General features: G+C 40.7%; 1 protein-coding gene across 6 annotated transcripts in view; it reads left to right on the plus strand.

Annotated features, from left to right (window-relative positions):
* ENOX1 (ecto-NOX disulfide-thiol exchanger 1) overlaps positions 1-21,724 on the plus strand; it is a 307,210-nt gene that overhangs the window by 274,220 nt on the left and 11,266 nt on the right. For 5 of the 6 annotated variants that reach the window (XM_066313322.1, XM_066313323.1, XM_066313328.1 and 2 more), the window contains 2 exons: positions 5,285-5,392; positions 10,032-10,088. In XM_066313322.1, coding sequence (XP_066169419.1) covers positions 5,285-5,392; positions 10,032-10,088 — 165 coding nt within the window. The remainder of the gene's footprint in view (positions 1-5,284; positions 5,393-10,031; positions 10,089-21,724) is intronic. The other variant, XM_066313327.1, reaches the window with a different exon arrangement.

The raw sequence follows: 21,724 nt of genomic DNA on the forward strand, positions 1-21,724 counted from the left end.
TACTGTTTTACCTGCATGCCTTGGTTTCTTTTGGACTGAAAAAAACTGGCATTGGTTGGGATACAGACTGCCTATTTGAGACACGGAAGTTCCACCATCTTTTTAGGCACCTTATTGAGTCCATTTTTCCTGTATAAGGATTTATTTCCTATAGGTAGTAAGTGGAGAGTAATATGAGTAATATGTTTCTGCTACACATTTTAAGAGCAGGAGAATCCAGTTTGCCCAAGTTCCCTGAGTGTTGAAGATGACCGTTCAACTGAGTTGGCTCAGTTAAGCTGTGTAAGAGCATCCCTGTTTGACTGATACACTAATTTCAGAGACCTTTAACGGAGATCATCTCTGGACATTCTGCAGCTGCTCCATAGATGGGAGAGTCTGTGCCTCCTTCCTGTGGCTGAACAGGCTGGGTTTGCTGAAACTGCCTGCACACCCTGATCAGCATCAGCACTCCCACACCAGAGGTGTTCTTTTGTCTGCCTCTCCTTACTGCCCTTTTTTTAAGATCTTTGTAACCTTTTCATACTTCATTCCAAGAAACTGTAGAGAAAATCATAAACAAAATAGCCGGGGCAGGACCATTCAGCAGTATAACTGCTAAATTTGTGGCAAATGCTGATTTTCCTTTTTCATTATTCTGTCAGCCTTACAGCATCCTAAGTACAGCCTCAGGCCCTGTGATCACTTCTGATCTGCCTCCCCTTTCTTTGCATGCAAAGTTGTTGGCTTCATGCTGGAAATCATACTTGCCTTGTGGGATCCTTGTCTGTCCAAGCAGGTTTGGGATGTGACCACACTTCTAGGTGTGTCCGTATTTTATATTCAAATCCACACTGCCTTTTGGGGAGCAATGAAGAGCTGTGGGCAGGGAGGAGGAGAGGAAAGAGGAGTATTTCATGGCTGCACAGTGCTACACAGCAGCAAGCTATTACCTTCCCTTTAGGACTTCTCATATATTCCGAGGCAGTGTGTGCTGCTCAGTTGTTAGCATTCTTGGCCACACTGGCACTGCATTGTACACAGCCTGAGTAATTCAGCTGCCTTCAATAATGCCATCTATATTTAATGTTTCAGAAGCTGTGAAGATTGGTTTAAGATGGTAATTTTCTGTCTGTGCTTTTGAGATCTGTGCAATATGGGTGGTACTGAATTGTCTCTGGCAGGGATTCAGCATTGGAGTGGGAATGTGTGAAAAAAAAAATCAAAATAAAACACACACCCTCTTTTGCCCCACATAATGAAATTAGCTACCAGCTTATTATGTACAGGGAGGATTTGGTCCTTGTGAATGAAGGAAGCTTAACTTGGAACAGTGATATCTACCATTTCTACACAGACCAGTTCCAGACCATTGCCACTGGAAGCAATGTCTTGTGTTTTTTGCAGGGGGGTCTAAAATGTATTGATTGATCTCTGGACAGGCAAACCAGGAGGTTAATTCTTTTTGGCTTTCCCATCTTCTCTTTGGAAATACCAGTGAGAGGATATTAGTGATGTCTGCCAGTCTGATCTGATCCTACAACACAGCTCCATCTCCTAGGGTCAAGCTGGCAGCTGTGGTGACAAATGCTTTTGGTTGCATGTAGACCATCTGAGCTTCCAGGCTGCTACTGGTGGAGCTCTGCAGGTGTCTCTCTTCAGGATCATCAGAGCTGTGATGAGCTCTGTGATGTGCTTTTCCACTTTCTGATACTTGCATTTTGGGAAAAGACCCTTGCAGACCCAAAGAATTGCACACTGGGGATATGGGATAAAACAGAAATATGATCCAGGTATTTCCTGGCTGTATAGCCATGAAATCAGTTCTTTACCTGATAAAACTGGGAAACTTCTGTCTGAATGCTGTGTCACAAAGCTGGGAACATCAGGGCTTAAAGGGAATGGCCAAAGATGTGTGACAAGATTGAGAAAACAGACACTTGTATAGCTGTGGTGACCATCAGTGTAGTAGGTCGGTTTCCTACACAGGGAAACTCTAGCAGAAAGGCTGTGAGATGGCAAAGGAGGTGGAACGTATCAGACAGCATAATCTTTACACAAAAGAATTTTTTTTGATTGATTGTGGTATATAGCTGCAAGAAATTTGAAGGGCAGAAGAAATATCTATAGGATCAATTTTTAATAAACAGATATATGTATGAAAAACAAAGTAATTCTGAATAATTAATACCTGCATCTTGGCATCATTCATTATAATCTTTATGGAAAGCCTGTCTGTTTATAAGCAGGCATGACAGCAGTCCCTGTTATGAAACTTGTCTCATTTCTGCCAGTGTAGGATCCTTTTCCCATTTGCTTGTAACTTTGCCAAACAAAACCTGTTCATCTATCTTAGGCTGATATTTTTTCAGTCACATTTATTTCATTTTTTTTCAAAATAAGACTAAAAGAGATGATTATGCTGTTTGGCAGGTATAACTTCTTGTTACAACTTCCTGGTGGCATCATCAACTGCTCCAGAAAAATAAATATCCAAACCTAACCCATGCAAAATTAGCAGGTTCTGCAGCTTTTAGAGATAAATATGAGGGAAAGTTAAACCACCAAGGGATGGCTCCAAATTTTAAATAATTTTGACATCTCTGGAGGTTGAATGGGAAGGTCCCGGTCCTGTGAATGAAAAACCTTATGTATGACTGGAAATAGGATATCTTAGTTACAGTTACTCTGCTTTCCTGTGAAAATTGGACACATTTACTGTCTTTGAAGCCTATGTGTGCACTGTAAACCTTCAATAGTTGACAGTTTAACCACTAAGACTGCTAGAAGGTTTTATCTCATATCAAGCTCTTTGTAGCTCATACTCCAACAAGAATGCACACTCTTTTACCCCAGGGAAACTGAGAATGTTGCATATTTTCCTGGGATTCCTGTTCCTTGCTGGTCCAGAGCCAAGTACAATGATGCAAAGCATCACATCTCCCTCTGCCTCTCATGCTCTCAGTGTCTTCCACACCAATTCCTCCCATGCTTGGACAGTTTTGGAAAAACTGCTTTAAATGAAAAACAGGAAAAGTCAGAGTCAAAAGAAGAGATACATAATTAGACTAAATCACAGTGAAAGATGTGAAAATAAAACAGTGGAAGTTTGTGAGCTGATCTGCAGTAAGTGAAACATGGCCATGGAAGAACCATGGGGATGGGTGGGATAGAGAAGGAGGTTTAAGTTCAGTTGTGTAAACAAGTTCAACCCAAGAGTCAATCTTGGTTTCCTCTCTGTAACAGTCATTCAGTATTTCAAAAGGTTGGCCTGTAGGGTTTCTCCCAGGAGGTGGAGTAAAATTCTCTCAACCAATATGAAGGTGGAGTCTGGTCACACTGGTGAGACATAACTGCTCAGGGAAGACTCTGAAATGGGGTCAAAGGCTCCTTTCTCATGATACATTCAGGTGTGTGAGGTCAAATGTTGCAGCTGCAAGGGAGAGGACATCTCACTGGCTGCTATGACAGATGACAGTCTGCTTCTCACACCTCAGGTGTTTCAGCTAGTGACCATTGAGAGGGTTCATGGCATCTTTCTGGCGTCTTTTGTTCTCTGCTTCTCTTCTGAGAACTGGAATCTATTCTTTCTAAATTGCAGACATGAGCTAGAACTATCCTAGGTGAACCTTAAAGGTGTTTTATGAGTTTACATGGGGTGACTAGATGGTCCCTTCTGCATGGGAACCTGCATGGGTATCAGTATGTGACCTATGGCACTGTAGACAAATCCAGTGTATCTTCTGAAAATGTGGGAAGTAGTACCCAACAGGCAAGGTGAATATGTACCTGTTTGAGAAATGCCAAAACTGAGTTTTCCACACAAAAGCTGGTTGGGTGTGAGCCTCAGTGGAAGAGACCTATTTATTTCATGGAAAAGTCTTGAGATTCAAAATGATCTTGTGCTGTGGTAGAGTGAAAACACATACCAAAGCATCTCTTGAAGGCTCCCAGGGAGCAGTCCAGGCAGTATGATCCATCAAAAAGCTAACCAACTCAGCTGGACTGTAGAGTGTGTGAGATATAATCAGACGTATACCCACGTGTATTTTTACTTCAGTGGCTGAATTAATCCATCATACTGATGTTCACCTACAACAGAAATACACTACCAATAACTCCACCAGTGCCTGAAATGTCATCTTTTTCCAAGTCACTCTGAAAACAATGCTGACACCTTGTCCTTTGATGCCTGGGACTTCCAGTGCAGTGGAACAAGACTTTTTCTAGGTTTGCTGTCTGTAACTTACCAAGAGGATGAACACCTGCAACATCAGTTTGAGTCAGCCACCAGCCCTAAGCACAACCATAAACTAAGCTTTAGATGTAGGTACGTGGCTAAATCAGTAATGCACGTTAGTAAAGCAATTAGTAGTTCAATTAGTCCTTTAAATGGAGTGTGCTTACAAGCAATATGTTGCCCCAGAAAATCATAGGCTCCTTTCTCATTCACTACGAGAAACGACATTAACTTTTTTTAACCTGTTTGTCTGCTCTTGCTCTTCATCAGTGTCTAACATTCTTCACATCAATACAAAAACATACATCTATTTCAGAATTAATTAAATCTACTGACCTGCTCTTGGCAGTCCCAATAAATCTATACAGAATCTAAAGCTAGCCACGACCAGGGTATGTGGGCTTTCAAATATGCTCCTGCATCCCAGAATTCTCTTCATAAAAATAGATTTTGGTCATAGCTTTTTGTTTTGACAGTAGATCAGCAGTCTTCCTGGCTGATATATTGATTGTAGGGCATCAGTCTTCCTGATCTAATAAAATATCACAGCACAACACAAGAAAAAAAAAAAAAAGGAAAGCTTTTGTCTTCTTGGCAAGTCAGTCTGAAAGCTTTCCAGAATATTGCTTTGCATAGAATGAAAATGGCTGTGGGCCAATGACTAATTATATTAAAGGCCTGTGCTTTTAAATTATTAATGTACCATAGTGTTTACCCCAGTATTATTAAAACCACCACATATACTTCTACAAATAAGATTTTGGTTCAGATGAATGTGACAGTCACTCTGTGGGTGACTTACTGTACCAGGAGTTTCTACTTTAATGTAATAAATAGCTTAATGCACATTAGCAGATGTACTACTCGTGGTGCACTGCCACAGAAGGAGATGCACATGAAAATAATTTACCTCTGGTCCATTTAGACACAGAAGATTATGCAACAATATAAAATGTAGGAGCAGACTGCAAAATATTGTTTGAAATGAGAATTTGTCAAACTGGGGGATTTTAAACTGCTTTGGATCCAGACGAGGCTAACCAGAAACTTCTTTTGTTTGTGCAGCAATTGCTGAGCATACAGGAAGAACTAAATAACAAAAAATCCGAACTGGAGCAAGCAAAGGAAGAGCAAACACATACACAAGCGATGCTTAAAGTCCTGCAGGAACAGGTGAGTGATTTTGGCAGGAGAAAAATGCTGGCTTAGGCATGCTAAGGGGAAGGAAGGCGAAACCATTAGCACTCAAAGACTCATGGCTTCACCTCCAAAATTCGTAGGAGTCTGACCACAGAATATGCTGTGAACAAGATCTAACTTTATGTGGCCTGCCTGTCTGCTCTGATTAGACTAACAGAGTTTGAGAAAACAGAGTGAAAAGGGACTCTTAATACTATCCAATACTGAATTTCATGTCATGGGTACTATTTCCTCATATGTATTCTACATAGATAACAGTGATAAATGGTTTTGCTCTGAATTAAAAAAAATATTGAGGGTGTTAAATATACCTGAGCCAAAACAGCTCTTCCTTTTAAGATTAGTATTGAAAAAGCATTTTGGCATCTCCGGTGTAATTCACAAGTATGAGTATATAAAAATCTTAGAGTGGCATTATCATAATGGCATTAAAAAAAGTAGTTATCAATGCACTTATTTAAGTAGTGAGAATCAAATCTCTGTAAATCTGATTATCCCACCTTCTTTGATACTAAGGTGTACTATGACACAGAAAAACATATTTGATAGTATTGTTTTATAAGGATAGTAAGATGGATAGCTACACAGCAAAAAGCAAGTCTGGCCCTAAATCTGTAAATCTGCAGATGAAACAGTGTATGGCATGCAAGCACAGTGTGCACAAATATGTGTTTTTTCTGTGTAGACCACGTGGCATGAACACACTGAAACTGAAAATACCCACTTGTGCTGCACAGGTGGGTATAATAAGGTCTCTCTGCTTTGAGACCTTATTTTAACCCTATATAAACTTTCAGCTAAAATATTTGATGGATTGATTAAATATTTGCAGTTTAAGGTCTGTGAGGTCTGAATTGCTTAGGTGGCAGAGATTCAAAATGTTGATGATTCTTATGTTCAAGATTTTTCATCATGTGTGTCTGAATATGTCTGCAGACAGACGTATACATTTGATGTACATATTAGGAGAAGTAAATTATGTTTATTTCAGAATTTTTAATGTTCATTATGAAAGTTAGAACACTGTTCCACATTTAACATTTATCTTTGAACATATCTGATGACAAATATATTCTACAAACTAATAATTTAGATTCTGGAAGCTTTTATGTTCAGGTACATGTTCTTAGTACTTATGGCCACGGAGATAACCTAAATGAAAAAGCAAGATTGTAATATAGAAAATACCATGAGAAAGAATGGATTTGGTAATGACAGAATCTTTATAAACACAGATTCCACCAGGTCTCTTGAGTTAATTGCATCTCATTTCCATTTTCACACGGCTTTTAAGATATAACATTATAAAGTGCTTAAAAAAAAAAAGGCGGAAATTGCATGAAGTTATTTTTATATCTTTGTAGCAATTATATGCTGCAAAAACATATAGGAAGATTTTGCAATGTGAGGCCCAGTAGGGACCACCAGGGCAGTCTTCTGAATCTCTGCAGACTCTTGCTAATTGCGAATCAAATGTGCACTCATGCTAGGCAGACAGGCGAAACAGTAGCTGGAAGAAAGGCAGGATGGATCTGCATTTCTCTTGAGAATTAGCTCAGAAACATGCCTAAGGCCAAGACTGTAAGTAGCCAGAATTCCTGAAGAGTGCTAGGCAGCCAGTGTGCTCCTCCAAGAACCCTGAACAAGTTCCAAAAGTTTCCAGAACAGCAGAAGCCCTAGCAGTAATGACCCCCACTTGCCAAGACTCGCAGCTTTCTTTTACAAGCACCACAGCTTATCTGTGTATTTTATCCACAATGGGTACTGAAAATCATCCAACTGAGCCAAGTAAATAGAGCATTTCTTTAAAAAATAAATAGCACAGGACTCCTGCCTTGACTTAATGGCTTGGTTTTGTGATAGGTTTGCTAAAAACTGACTTTTCATCCCAAGTTGACAAAGGGACCCTGCCCTGCCTCACTCAGGGCATGGGGAGGTGCAGCTCTGTCAGAGCATGGCTGCTCCATGCACTCACCCAGCCATATCCAGGCTGGGATGTCCTGCTGGGAGAAGTCCTGCTTCCTAGAGCACCACATTGCATTGCTGCAGTCAAAAGGCTTCTAAATCGCATCTGGCATGCGGCTGTCAGCTCTGGTTGTCTGCTGGTTTGAGTCAGGCCTACCCCACCATAGCATTAGATTTATCAGATACTTTTGATTCCTCATCCCTTCTCCTTCCAGGCAGGCCCCTGGTTGCTGCTGGCACTAGCTCTGTGTGTTGCCTCAGCACACACCCCACTGCCAACATCACACTCCCCCCTGACTTGCCCTGGAGTCAGACTAGGGAGCAAGGCAAGTCCTGTTTTTCCAATATTGCACGCTTTTCTGAGCTTCCTATTCCAGCATTTCGCTATTTAACATGTGAGAGAATAATACAATATAAACAATAATTTAGGGAAAAAAAAAAAAAAGGGAAAAAATGGGACTTAACCCCTTTGACATGTGGGATTGCAGCTGCATGCTTTCTGCCATTACGTTTTCCACCATTATCTCCACTGGTTCACCTCCACCTCTTCCTGCAGAGGTCGTAGTCTTGGCATGGATGCAAACACCCTCTTGCCTGAGCTCTGGCATCCTTTTCAGAGCATGGTGTGCAATAAAAGAGATGGAGAGACTCAAGCATCCTCTCTGCATTATATTAATTGATGAAGCAGTGCCAGGGTGATAATGAACGGAAACCATGGCAGGGCAAAAGCCTGGAAGACCAAAGTGCACTGCAGGCTGAGCCCAGTCTCCCATCAAATCCACGTGTGGCTGATGGAGATGGCGCATGTCACCAGAAGAGCACTTTGCCAGGGAGCCACAGTCACCAAGTGGTGATAACACTTTATCAACCTGGAAAGGGAAAGGCAAAGCATAAGCAATGAACAGCATTCCTTGAGCACTCAGGACACTCACATCAAGCATGCGGAACAGTTTTACACACCTGAAATGCTCTCTTGACCTCATATTCAGAGGAGTAACTCAGCTGAACCCAACAGGACTGCTCATGGTGGCTGAATTTCTATAATAAAGAACTGGCAGAATCAGGAAACAGCACTTTTGGTCACACTGTAGTGCATACATGCCTAATTCTGGTGCTTGGCTGGAAGTAGCCATCTCAGCTCACTCCTATCAGCTATCCTCACAGTGAGGTGGTTTCACAGAATGGTTATTTTTTCAGGGTAAGGAAAACATGTAGCATTCATTGGAAATGCACCACCCTGCTGACAGTATAAATTGCAGACTTCTTGAGGCTTTTGAACGATGAGCTTCAGTGAATTGAACCAGGAAACCTGATGATTTTGCGGTCCCCAGATATCCTTTGTACTACTTTATCAGCAAGTGTTGCTCTCTTTCCTCTCCATCAGGATTGGTTTAGTGGCTTGAGCAGCAGTTCCTGAATTTGTGTAGTTCATAGCCCTACATAATAAGGTACAAACAGACCATGGCCTGCTTACCTTAATTGTCATATTGGAAACTGAACAGCTGGGAGCTGGATCACACTCAGTTCAGCTGTTGTTGCCATGTAGCAAAAATGTGATGGAGGTAACCCACCCTCTTAGGATGGTAGTCCACCAACACTTCTGAGTCAGACTCTAATTAATACATAGTAGTGTTGTTGCAAATCAGAGCCATGACTGTAGAGTCAACAGTTACATCAAACCCAGCTTTTTTGGCAAAAGAGGAGGAACTCAGAGGAAAGTGGTTTATTGTTCCCCATCCCTCCATTCTCCCTCCATTCCCCTCCTCCACATGATATCTATTGTGAATTAAATTACAATAAAAGCATGACTCTTCAGAGCTTAACCTAAAGAGCAAATGATTCTGTGAGTTTCATTTAAGTGTACAAACCTCCATGGCTTATAGGCTCAGGAGAGCTGCTGTGTCTCCTCTTTGCACTGTTTGCTCAATCACAGGACAAATGACAGCATATTTCACTGTGGCTCAAGATGTGAGCTAGGACTTTCTTTAAATCTCCTGAGAGTGATCTTTACAATTCCCAATGTAATCCTGGATTTTCCCCTAAAAGCTAATTCGTGAGGGAAAAAGAAAGGTTTTGTTCAGGTCATATATTTGCAGTGTCTCCTCAGTTCTTCCTGCCACTGGTTAAATAAAAGAGCTGTTCTTCATCTCCCCTCCTTTTCCATCATACCCAGGAGCCATGTCAGTTATTTAGGTAGGTTGTCAGGAAGACAATGTATAGCAGCACTTCGGCATCTTACCTCAAAATTTATCATTCAAAAGTAATCATTGGCAAAACACTATTTAGCTAGTGGCAACTTTCAAATATTGTAAAGTTTAAATTAATAGCAACAACAATGGGAAATGAAATTGTTTATTATTCTTGAGAGAGAAATCTGTGTACCTTTTATGCCTTGAAACTACTTTCTAATCTTATTATTTAAGAAATAATGACCCAGTCCTTTTTTTTTTTTTGCCCAACCTATCAAGCCTTAAGTATGTTGGTTTCAAAATGGTTTGAGCAAAAACTCATTAGAATTATATGCTCCATCTGTTTTTCTCATTGGAAGCTTTATAAAATGCTCCTTCAAATAAATCAAAGATAACTGTGTGAAATACTGAAGTAATGTGCTTGTTTTGTTCTGTTTTGGTTTTTTTTCACTCTGCAGTTAAAAAGCGCCAAGGAATTAGCAGAAATCAATGGGCATGATGAATCTCAAGCAAATGTAGGTACATTTATCTATGTATAGATTTAGTACATGTGGACTCAAATTTACTATGTATGTCTTAAAGCTAATAGAATGGCTGAATGACTTGCACATCAGGTTTGAAATGTCTGGGGTTTTTTTCTTGAAGCCACAGGTTCAAATCCCAGCAAACTTCATTCAAGATAGATAAATTGGGTTCCATGCAATTTACTTTGTAGGATTTATTTGGATGAGACTTTAACAACCAGTGTCCTACTTGCTCTATGTGGGTGTTAAAGATACCATGGAAACGACTGCAAAAGAAATGCTTTTCCTTAGTGTCCTGTCCAGGATTATTCAAGCTACAAAGTTATATCATTTGTCTCTGTAGCTGCTGCCTTGCAGCTAGGCAAGCTTGGCCATATTTCAGTTCCAAGTGAAGTGGCTCGTATATGTGTACAATTCTGAAACAGTTCATATATGTGTACAATTCACAAGAGGACTAAATTAATTCATTGAGCCATTATTTTATCCAAAAACATTAAAGGATCCCTAAACTCGTGTTTTTTTAGAACCTGTTGTCAAAAAAAACCCCAATGATTTGCTTCTTTTATTCCTTTAATGATTGCCATCAAAACAGCAATTTCCATAAGGGGGGAAGAGTAAAAAAAAAAAAAAAAAAAAAGGAAAGTTTCCTGTTATGTTTATCATCCAAACCATGCAGTCTTGTGCTTTGTCACAAACAGGTGAATATTAAAACCGATTATATACAATATCTTCCTCCTGGCCAAGTGAACTAGCAGCAGTTTAAACAATTATATATTTTAACATCTATTTTAGTCTGTGTGTTGTCTAGTGGCTCATTCGGGAAAACAGTTTTACTTTAAACCTGAATGAAAGGCTCAAATTTTGTGAACTGCTTTTTTGATAAGGAAATGTTGTCCTCGTTTCTTTAATCCTTTCCTAAATCTCATTCATTGTGATCCGTTTCCGCAGTGAAGTCGATAGAGCCTCGTAGCTCTCAGTGTTTGGACAGGAGACATTCAATATTGTCTGATAGCGCCAACAAATCTGCAGCTGCAGTCTGTCTGCACAGCGTCCCTTTGAAAGATTCTGTTTGCAGACCAAAAATACATTAATCCAACTATGATCTTGAAATATTCACCCATGCTAGCTAAAAACTGGCCATTGTACATTAGCTGGTTGCAGGTTTCTCAAAGGAAATCCTAGAGGAATATCTACATGTAAGTCTTAGAAAGTCTCTGAAGGAACTTGCTTCCTCACCAAAAATGTGGATGAAACAATATTTTGCAGTATTGAAATGTTTTAAAGGGGAATTACCTGAAAGCTTTGATTTGTACCATTTCGGCTCATATGTAACTGGATAAAGAGAAGCGCTTGAAAGTTTTATATTTATATAATATAAAGGTTGAAATGGCATTAAAAGAAAACATTCCAGTTGTGCAAAGAGAGTGGTTTTGGTACATCATTCCCAGATATCTAAACCAAAATATTTCAGAATCATTGGTTAATAGTAATTTTTTCAAAATGTAGTATTTTGATCCAGTTTGTAATTGTACAAGTTCCTCAAATGCCTGAATTTTCAACAGGATAGAAACTCTATTTTCTGCCATTCCATGAGCTCTTCCTCTGCTGATCTCATAGCAATATATGACTCTTAAGAAAAGAAGTCAATACCTAGATTAATGGCAAAGAGGGAAACCAGTTACAATTATTGAGTCACAGTCGCAGCCATGTATTCAACAATAATACCACCATGAAATCAGAGAAAGCACAGCAGTTCAAATGGAAATAGAGAAATAGAGGAAAAGAACTGATGTTAAAACATTTGCTACGATAATGAACTTTGTAAAATGGAAGCTGAAGTGCCTTTTAAACAATTGTCATTTATATCAAATATGTAGCACTGAGGTGTTGTGCCTTGCAGGTTGTCTCCACTTATACTCTCAGCAGACTCCATGGGTTTTGCCCCTGGCCACTGTGCAAATCAGGGCTGATCAAAGAGAAGAAGGATTGGTGGCTCCTACGTGGTTCTTAGTGAACGGTGATGCATATAATTGGATTAGGACATATTTGTTACAGATGACAGGTTGAATTCAGCAAATTAAATACCTCTACATGCCGAGGAATAGAGGGAGGTGTTGGTAAGGAAAAATGGCAACGTATGCCTGTACACTGAACACAAAATCTTATCTTCACACTGTGGCATATTTAGATTACTTACTCTGCAGAAAACCAGGCTCCTAGAAAGGACAAAAGAAACTTTAGGCACAGTATGTACACATCAAAAAGCCCATACTGTAACCTTAAAAATTACTTTCTTCACTCAGGATTTCTCCTGATGGCACTAGTCTACATCATCTTTTACATTAAAAAATAGTATTACTTAAAATAAAATGTGGAAATATTTTTCTTAGCAAAAGCAGATACAGATGAAAATATATGCTTCGACCTATCCTGGTCTTCTACATACTCATTATGTGAGACCATCCTGAAAGGGAGACAAGGATCTAGGCATCTTTGGAAAAAGAAAACTTCCCTCCTGAAGTAATTAGGTGCTCAACCTCCAAACTGACCTTCATTTTTTTTTCTCTTGCTTTTGCAGGAAAATTAACTAAGTTGACTAAGAGGCTGGAGCAATTGCAATGTCTCATTTCCTGCATGTCAGTTCACGCACAAATCTGAGGGGGTAGGGTAGACCAAAATTTTAGTGTATTGCCAGTACATCTGTTATTTCCAGAAAGCAAAATCATCTTACAAGGTTCTGTGCAGAGTCATAAGGGTGTTTCATGAGTGATTTGCCAGGTACATGCAGTAATATTTGTTATGGCTGTTGACATTTCTCAGCTATACTCTGTGTCAAGAAAGGCCAAATGTCAGGCTCAGGCAGTACACAAAGCCTGAAATTCTGGCCTGATGTTAACAGAAGCTTCAACAGCCAGCACTGCCAGAGGTGCTGTCACTGAGTGCTCATTTCCATCAGTCCTGTGGTTTGGAAGCGATCAGTCCTTTCTTCTAATCTGACCCCCTTTTTATTTACTCTTCATTGCTGCACATAATGGTATTTCATTCACATCTCTGTCTTAACTGAAGTGAAAATAATGACCAATGGACAATCATAGCTTCAGATATAATCCTCTACAAGGACATTCCCAGACTCTTGAGAACTGAATACTCCCAACATGAAAAAAATAATCTTGCTTGGGAGCTGTGCTCAAGTAGAGACCATTTTCCAAGCTGAAAATGCTAATTACACGTTTTGTGACTAACTCTACAAAGACACTTTATTTATCTACTCTTTTTGTAAGTTCAGTGGCTTTCTGTGAAGCCTCTATTACATAAATTAATTGCGTGTTTTGATCAAAGATGGCCTTTTGCTCACTGCTGATTTCAGTATGGATATGGTACTGCATGCCAATATAGTAAATACATCCTTGGTTTGGGGGTCAGAAGGTTAACATCCATGGTATCCCTCTACTGTAAAGGGAGAAAGGAAGATGTTTTTTATACACTTCTCATTTTAGAATTACTCGGTGATCTTCCAGGAGTTTGTTGCTCTCCCTTGTTAGCTGTCTGCCTTCCTTGGATGATAGGAATAGCTGCTGTGAATAACCCCTACCCTTTGTAAAAGTGCTGCAAAATTGTAATCAAGAGCATCCGTTTGCTACATTCAGACCAAAGCAAGACATGGGTAATGGTCACAGAAGCATTCTGAATGACAATTGCAATTTCGTGGCAAAGTCCTGACATTGTCAGAGTCACTAAAGAAATTTCCATCAGGTTAAAAAGTCAGAAATTTGCCAAAAGACTTTTAGGGTTACCTCATTATCACCAAGGCATAATAAAATTAATATATTTCAGAGAGTGAAACTGATTTCACCACAAGGGTTTTTTGACCAGCTTTTATTCTGTTTGAGTTTCGTTGTTTGAACAAAGTACTGACTTTGACCGCATTCATCTGTCTGCCTTCAGTTAGTGTCTCCTGCAGCTTGGACACAATGTTCTGTGGGTTTTTCTCCAGACAAGAAATCAATAATATTAAGTAGGGATGCATTTTTCCATTTGAATGCTTAAAGCTGTTGTCAGAGCATTTCTCGAGTTCAACCAAGCATCTTACATTCAATTTTAATTCTTCCTTTAATTTTTGTCTTTTGTATTTGCTTTTAAAGCAGTTTCCAGATGACCCCTGACTCTGAGGAGAGGGGATGTAGCAATGCATTTCTCACTTTATATTACACTGAAAGTGATGGCATTCTTAACTACACCCTAGATTTCTCTTTCTATACAGTAGGTTAATTACTGATGATCTTCATCAAAGAAAAGATGGTTCTTAAGTGAGGCTTACTTCTGCAACAAGTCAGGCAAAGATTTAAAAAGCTAACCCCCTTCCACTTTTGGGAAAGTCTGTAATTCCATCAAACTCATCACTTGTTCACTTCACTATACAAAGCTTTTAATTTAGGCATCCAAAGGTGTGGCCTGTGAATTTCTTATATTAGTGTATGAGACTGCCACATTGCTCAAGGCAACCAACAAGAAGATGAGGTATTACTAAAGTACACACATGCCATTTGATGTGGCAGCTCTACTTAGTGTGGCAGCATCACATTGAGCCTGGTGAGGTGGAAAGGGCCCTGAACACAGGGAGAGGAATAGGAACTAGAGGAGTGCAAAATCATCCCAATAGTTTGGGAGTGTGTGAAGAAGTTGGTCATCTTTAGTGATGAAGATTCCAAGTGATTGCTGATTCTTCTGCTTCACTTCCTTGTGTGTGCAACAGTCATTTCCTGGTTATCCCACTCTTCAAAAGGCTTGCCCTTTCCAGAACAGCATAGACTTGCAAAAAAAAGGGGCTCAATATGGCTTATATAAGAGCAGTTTGAGTCTAAACTTACAGTCCAGAAAGACCCCTTAGGCTCCCCGCAGTGAGGTCCTCTGGCCTCGCAGAAGGCATTTCTGGACCACATGAGTGTGGCTGGGCACTGCAGAAACTGAGGTGATGATACCTGGGAGTATCATCAGGGTGCTTTAGAGGGTAAGGAAAGGGTCCTGGCAGCCTCTCCATACCCATGAGCTCAAGGCTGACATTCCCTGCAGGAAATGCCAGAAGTTGGGGTTTTCTCTGCCAGAAGAAAAGAGCGCAGACTATGGGCACCCTCCAGCTCCTTTTGTTGTAACTGCTCCCTTCTGCAAGTGTATAAAGAGAGCAGGCAGGAATAATGGAGAGTGCAGGGAGGAGAATAGCTCCTTGAAAATAGAGAAGTGGGGTTTGGTTTCTTATCATGGGTGTGTGGTGTCATTAGGAGAAGATGCAAGGACCCTTGATTGGATTGGAGCTGTCAGGGGAACTTTAGAGAGACACATTTATGGTCTGTATTTAGGTTCTTCTGTCCTGGCAGGGCCAGGGGCGAGAGGTGGCTGTGCCTCTTTCTACTCCCTACCTTTTCCATTCCAGACATTTATTTGTAGCCCTTCCATCGCTCATTTCTTCTCATTTCCTTCAATTAAAGGCACATGGAGCATGATAGATTCAAGCAGCTCTGACGGTTTGCAGATCAGCAGCTTTCCTACTTACTGCGACAGGCATGAGGAATGACCACCTCCTGAATTCAATACCGCGAGGCCTGAAAAGTAGCAGGAGCATAACGGGCTGTTTAGGATGATATCAAAGAGCTCACTCAGCCTTCAGAAGTTCTTTTACACTGGTAGATCAAATCTCCCCGAGTTCCCCCCTTTGCCACCCCAGCCCTGGTTTGCCATTTCAGAAGACAGCAAGAGTTTCATTAGCATGGTACAGATGTCTCTGCTGTCTAAATCACAGTCTCTGAGATCCCAGCCATGATTGAACCCTACAGGGAACAAATAGGGAGCAGACCAAGGTATATTCTGACACAGAATGTGCTGCCTGAAGTGGATCTGGGCTGTAGCAATAACCCCTTTGTTAATGTGCAGCGAGAAATCACACCACTTCCCTTGTCCCTAATTAAGAGTGTCAGAGTGACTTGGCTTTTGATTGCAGTGAATTCTGATCTTCTGAGGGAGGAGAAAGAGAACTCTGAGACACAATGATAAAACCCATTCAGCCACCCACTCAGCAAATCACAAAAGTTTTTTTTTACTTTAAATTTCATATGAGCTCCACAGGGAGACAGATCTTCAATGCCCAGAGCTACCTGACATTTTAATAATATCTGATCATTATGTGGAACCTTTCATCCCAAAGCATTTTCCCCAAGTATTTATACTGCACACGTATATAGGAGTCATCCTGTCATTTCTAGTGAGGAATAACATTCAGCCTTATACATATGCAGCTGTGTGCTTAACCCACACAGTGTGCAAGGCAGATTGGCTTGTCAGAGCACTCAGGCTCCCCCACAACCACCTGAAGGATGATGGGCCACCTCTGCTTCAGCCACAAACCTGCTGCTGCAGTCCTGGGGGTTGTACACCACTCGCATGCCTTCCAACCAGCTTTCAAGGAATGGACAGCAAAAAACGTGTCAGAAGTGAGAAAGGAACTTCAGTATTCAGAAGAGCCACTCTTCATAGAATGGTTTTCATTTGAAAGGGCTTTAAAGATCATCTAGTTCCAATCCCCTGTCACGGGCAGGGACAGCTTTCACTAGACTAGACTGCTCAAAGCCCCATCCAGCCTGGCCTGGAACACTTCCAAGAATGGGGCATCCACAGCTTCTCTGGCCAACCTATGCCACTGTCTCACCACCCTCACAGTAAAGAATTTCTTCCTTGAATCTGATCTAAACCTGCCCTGTCAGTGTAAAGCCATTTCTACTTGTCCTGCTCCAACATGGCCTTGTAAAAAGTCCCTCTCCAGCTCTCTTGCAGCTCCCTTAAGGTATGTGAAGATTCTCTAAGGTCTTTCCTTAGAACCCTCTCTTCTCCAGGCTGAACAACCCCAGCTGTCCTGTCTCACAGGAGAGTTGCTCCAGCCCTCTTATCATCTTAATGACCCTCCTCTGACATTGCCCCAACAGGTCCATGTCCTTCCTGTGTTGGGACCCCCAGGGCTGGATGCAGCACTCCAGGTGGGGTCTCACCAGAGCAGAGCAGAGGGGCTGAATCCCCTCCCTTGCCCTGATGGCCATGCTGCTTTTGATGCAGCCCAGGATACAATTGTTTTTCTGGCCTGCAAGCTCACTTTGCTGGGTCGTGTTGGTCTTCTCATCCAACAACATTCCCAAGGCCCTTTAAGTAACCTCAGAAAGAGTTTGTCATCCTGATCAAGGATCCACTCCAAAGGAATAGGAACTCCAAAGTGTTTAAGTACTTTTTGCATATTCAGATGTGGAGATTCCTAAAGTTAATATCTTTCAAATACAAAACCTTCAAAAAATCATTCATTCTCAAGACTTTTAAGGTTGGTTTCCCCTGCCTGCTATTTCTTTTTATTTCAACAAAGTCATTTTCAAAACTTCTACAAGTCCGAGAAGGGAAACGAACTGCCTTTTTTCTCTCTCTCTAACTTTTCTTTTGGAAGTGCATCATTCTAGAGAAGATTGCAAGAGTGATATTTGTGCTAAAGACCATTTCAAAGGTTTTTCATGAATTCTGAATATCAAGTAAATATGAAGTTCTTCCTCCTACAATGACTGCAGCAGAGCTGGTGGGCAAGTGATGCTTTCATTCAGCCAGCCATTGGTTTGCTGCAATTCCCTAAAACAAATTGTGCAAAATGACAATTACCTTTTATCTTGCAAAGCAACCACCTTCACATCACATAAAACATCTGTGTTAAGACATCAGGAACCTACACATAAATTCAGCTTTAGAAAATGAAGCAACCTGATCATACTTTTGAAAATGAGCATGAAGTGACTTTCCTATTAGTCATCTGTATTTTGCATATGTACATTCCCATAAAATAAATGTGCTCAAATACAATGAAGAAAATACAAAGAGATAGTTTCAATGAGAAAAGCATTTTCAGATTATTGCTAGTTACCTAAAACTCAGCAGGTGAAAGTTACAATAGCAAAAGCTTTATAATGAAAAAGTTGAAAGCATCTCTCTGGTAAATGGATCAGAAAAATAGGATGTCAAGAACATCATAATACAGTTAATCTTCACTCCTGAAAATGCTTCTATTATGTAGAATAAATCAGATAAACAAACCTTAGATCCATCCATTTGAAGTTTTCCATGCGCAAGGACTTACATTCACAGTACTAATTTGTCTACATTGCTGTTCATATAATTTAATGCCAGGTAATTTTTCAAGTTTTCATCCATTTATTTGTTAATACCAGTGCACTCTTAAATTTACAATAATGGTAAATACTATATTAGTGTATTTTAAAAGTAAATTTCTATATTAGTGTCCTTTAAAAGTGCTTTACAATGTGCTGTTTCTGACAAAACCAACACTGGCTTCTTGCACAGAACAAAATAAGTTACCAAGTTTAGGTTTGATATGAATGAAAAGATGAAACCTAGTGTCTTTCATTTCTAATGATAGACCAGTCATATTCACCAGCAGTGCAGCATATGGCAAGTATGTCCAAGTTCTGCATTACTAGGTAGGTAGTAGAAGGAGAAGGATCTTGTAAGATCCTGGAAAAAAACCCACTGAAAAACAAAGGCTTTTTTAAATTAATTTTTGACCTGGTGCTAACTCTAACAGTGGCACTAGCTACTTGTGAGAGCTCTGGTTTTGGGGAGATGGTTGGATGCCTCATTCCTTGCCTTAATCTTTTCATATATGATGCACCACTGCATATTTTCACTGTAAACTGAGTTATCCCAGTACAACAAAAAAAGGCCAAAAACCCTCTCTGCATATAGACAGTGTGTCACAAAGCCGTTTAGTGCTAGCCACTTTTCTAAAATCAATTCTTAGGCTGTGAGGAGCCAGGACCATGTAAAAGACAAGCTTTCTAAGAAGTAGTTAATTCACCAGTACAAAATAACTCATTTGAAGGAACAAAAGAATGATACTAATCAAAATTATGAGCAATTTTCTAGTCAGAGTATTTTTAGAGGAATAGTCAGCAGAGAGTCAGAAACAGTCACTGAAGGGGACAGACTGAGAGAAGAGCTTTGTAACACACATGGTATTTATTTAAGTTAGGACAATTTTAAGTTACTTTCAGAGTTCAAACACTCAAACAAACTTTCACACATCACAACACAGTATGTAGCCAAGGAAGGGGAACATTAAAGAAATTATTAGAGAAATTTGGCCCAAACCAAGTATTACTGGTTTTGGGAGATGCCAGATCCTGGCAGCCTGACAGAGACAAGGTGGTCACAGCTCCATGGAATCAACCTGCAGCTACACTGAGCACATATTCCTCACAGAAGAGGAATATGTGCTCAGAAGGGGAAGAACACACATCTACAACACGTGCATCAATGCATCCATCTATATACACATGGCCAGCCACCAGATCAGTGCAAACTCAGCATTTGTAAACATGAACAGCACGGAGGTACACAAACAGCCCTGTCTGGCTGGTCATGGTAAAGGTCCATCAGTGGGAAATACATGTGCAGACTTACACATAAGCACAATGGGAATCCCTCCAGAAACTGGACTTTGACTCTCAGGCTCCTCACACACAAGTCATTTAGCCATTCCACTGGCTCCATGGTGTCCCTACTTGGTGGCTTGGACCCCCAGGTCTCTCTAACTGCAGCACTCCAGGCTGTAGTGGCGCTCTGCTGATCCCACTCAAGCTGCTCTGCTTAGTCCTCCCATGCACACAGAACAGAGTTCCCCACCCAGGAAAAGAAAAATTAGTTTAATGTGTGTTATACACTGATCAGGGCCTGACATGGCCAGACAAGTGTACTGACCAGCAACCTGATTACATGCAACCACTCCTTTTTATCCCCTCCCAAATTGCCATGATCCCTCCCTTTTCCTGCTACTTCCTCCTTTTCCCTGCTGAGGACACTCAACTAAGTTTTGTACAATCCCATAATGCTCCTACATCCCATAACAAGTCCTGTATTCCTACAGGCAATGCTCTCCCAGTCTGTAGGATGTTTCAGAGAGGTGGACTGATGTTCACTGTGTCATGTTCAGCCTGGGGCTGAGGTTTCCTGTGACAGCCCTGGGAGGAGCTGGGTCAGGGGACTCTGCTTTCTCTATTTAGGTTATCACATTTTCCCAGTCTGTAATGCTGCCTCTGTACTCCTTTGTGCTTGTGGAAATAGGAGTGGAGCCACAAGTATCACAAGGATGGAGCAAGTGATGGTGGTTGGAAAATCCCTTCTGCAGGGCATAGAGGCATGCCTTTGTTTACAAGGGTGCAGGACTGGGATGTTGCAACCTTTCTGTTGCACATCCATGCAGTGCTCTGCCACTGCAGCTGATTCTGCTCTGAGCAGGTTGGACTAGAAATCTCCCAAGGTCATCTGCCTGATTTTGGGATGCTGTGATCATCTGAGTCACAATCACTGCCTGTGAGTGTACTCATACATTGCCACATTTGCAAGGAAATTTGATTTAAGTTAAATTTAAATAAGCTCTTTCACTGTAGCTTAGTTCAACTGGGATTGAATAATTTTGAATTCACCATGGATAAGAGCACAGACAAGGACAGTAGCCCATTCTCAACTGACAACCATGCTAAGCTGTCAGAAGTTGCCCTGTACCTCAACCTTGCATGTCCCCATGAATTTAAGATGCCTGACTTGATGTGCATTGGAAGTATTGCAGGACTTCCATTCACTTGATTGGTTATTGAATTATGCTCCACTCAGGTTAAAACTGCAAGATTAAATTTTCAGATGTAGTTGTGAAGTACATTTTAAGAAAGACTAGCAAAGCAAGCCCACCTATACCACACTATAGGAGGTTCGCAGATAAATGCAAATAAATTAAATACATACAGTTTTTCATGCTGCAGACCAGTTTCTACCCAAGTTTGCAGTCAAACCTTCCTGGTCCTCAATAAGCAGTTTGGGGAAACTCACCTGAAGTCCAAGCCTAGTTCTGTGTGCCCAGAGCAGGCACAAAATATGCCTTTCAATACCTTATAGGCTGCGGATTTGGTATCATGTGTGCATGGCTCTTTCTTTTATCAGAATTTTAAAATTACCTTTTATTTCCAAGCTTACAGCATCTCTCTGGCCTGCTGTTAATACCCTGCAAGATTTTTGCTTATGTTTCAGATATATAGTTTTTTTTCTCCTCCTACTCATTTTCTCTCATAAATCCCCTGGCTGATGAGAAAGTGTGGTGTATCCCTTACATCTAACAACATCCAGCCGTTGCTCTGTTTTTCCTGCTGTGACAAACATCAAGTCTTCCCTTTTTCTGCCACTCTTTTAATGCCTCAGACAATTGGCTTTGCACGTATAGTAAAAATGCAAACTATTTCAGAAGCTGGTAGGTTTATGGGATTTCTGGGCACATGTCAAGTATCTTCAATGTTGCATTCATTAAATCCTGTATTCTGCTTTTCAAAGCAGAGTCCTGAACAACAGATGGTAGAGAACTGCACTCTGGCCAGAGGAGTTTCCAGGTAGGGCAGTTGCTGTGCATGCCCTGTTCAACTCCTGCTCAGTGTTTATGAAGAATGTCAAGTCCGCATTCCCCACATTTTTAGGGATGCTGGCTGGCATATATTTTCAGGCAAGAACAAATATTTTATACTGTCTGCCTTTTTTGCACTAGTTCCACA

This window comes from Sylvia atricapilla, chromosome 2 (assembly GCF_009819655.1).
Source record: "Sylvia atricapilla isolate bSylAtr1 chromosome 2, bSylAtr1.pri, whole genome shotgun sequence".
NCBI classification, from domain to species: domain Eukaryota; kingdom Metazoa; phylum Chordata; class Aves; order Passeriformes; family Sylviidae; genus Sylvia; species Sylvia atricapilla.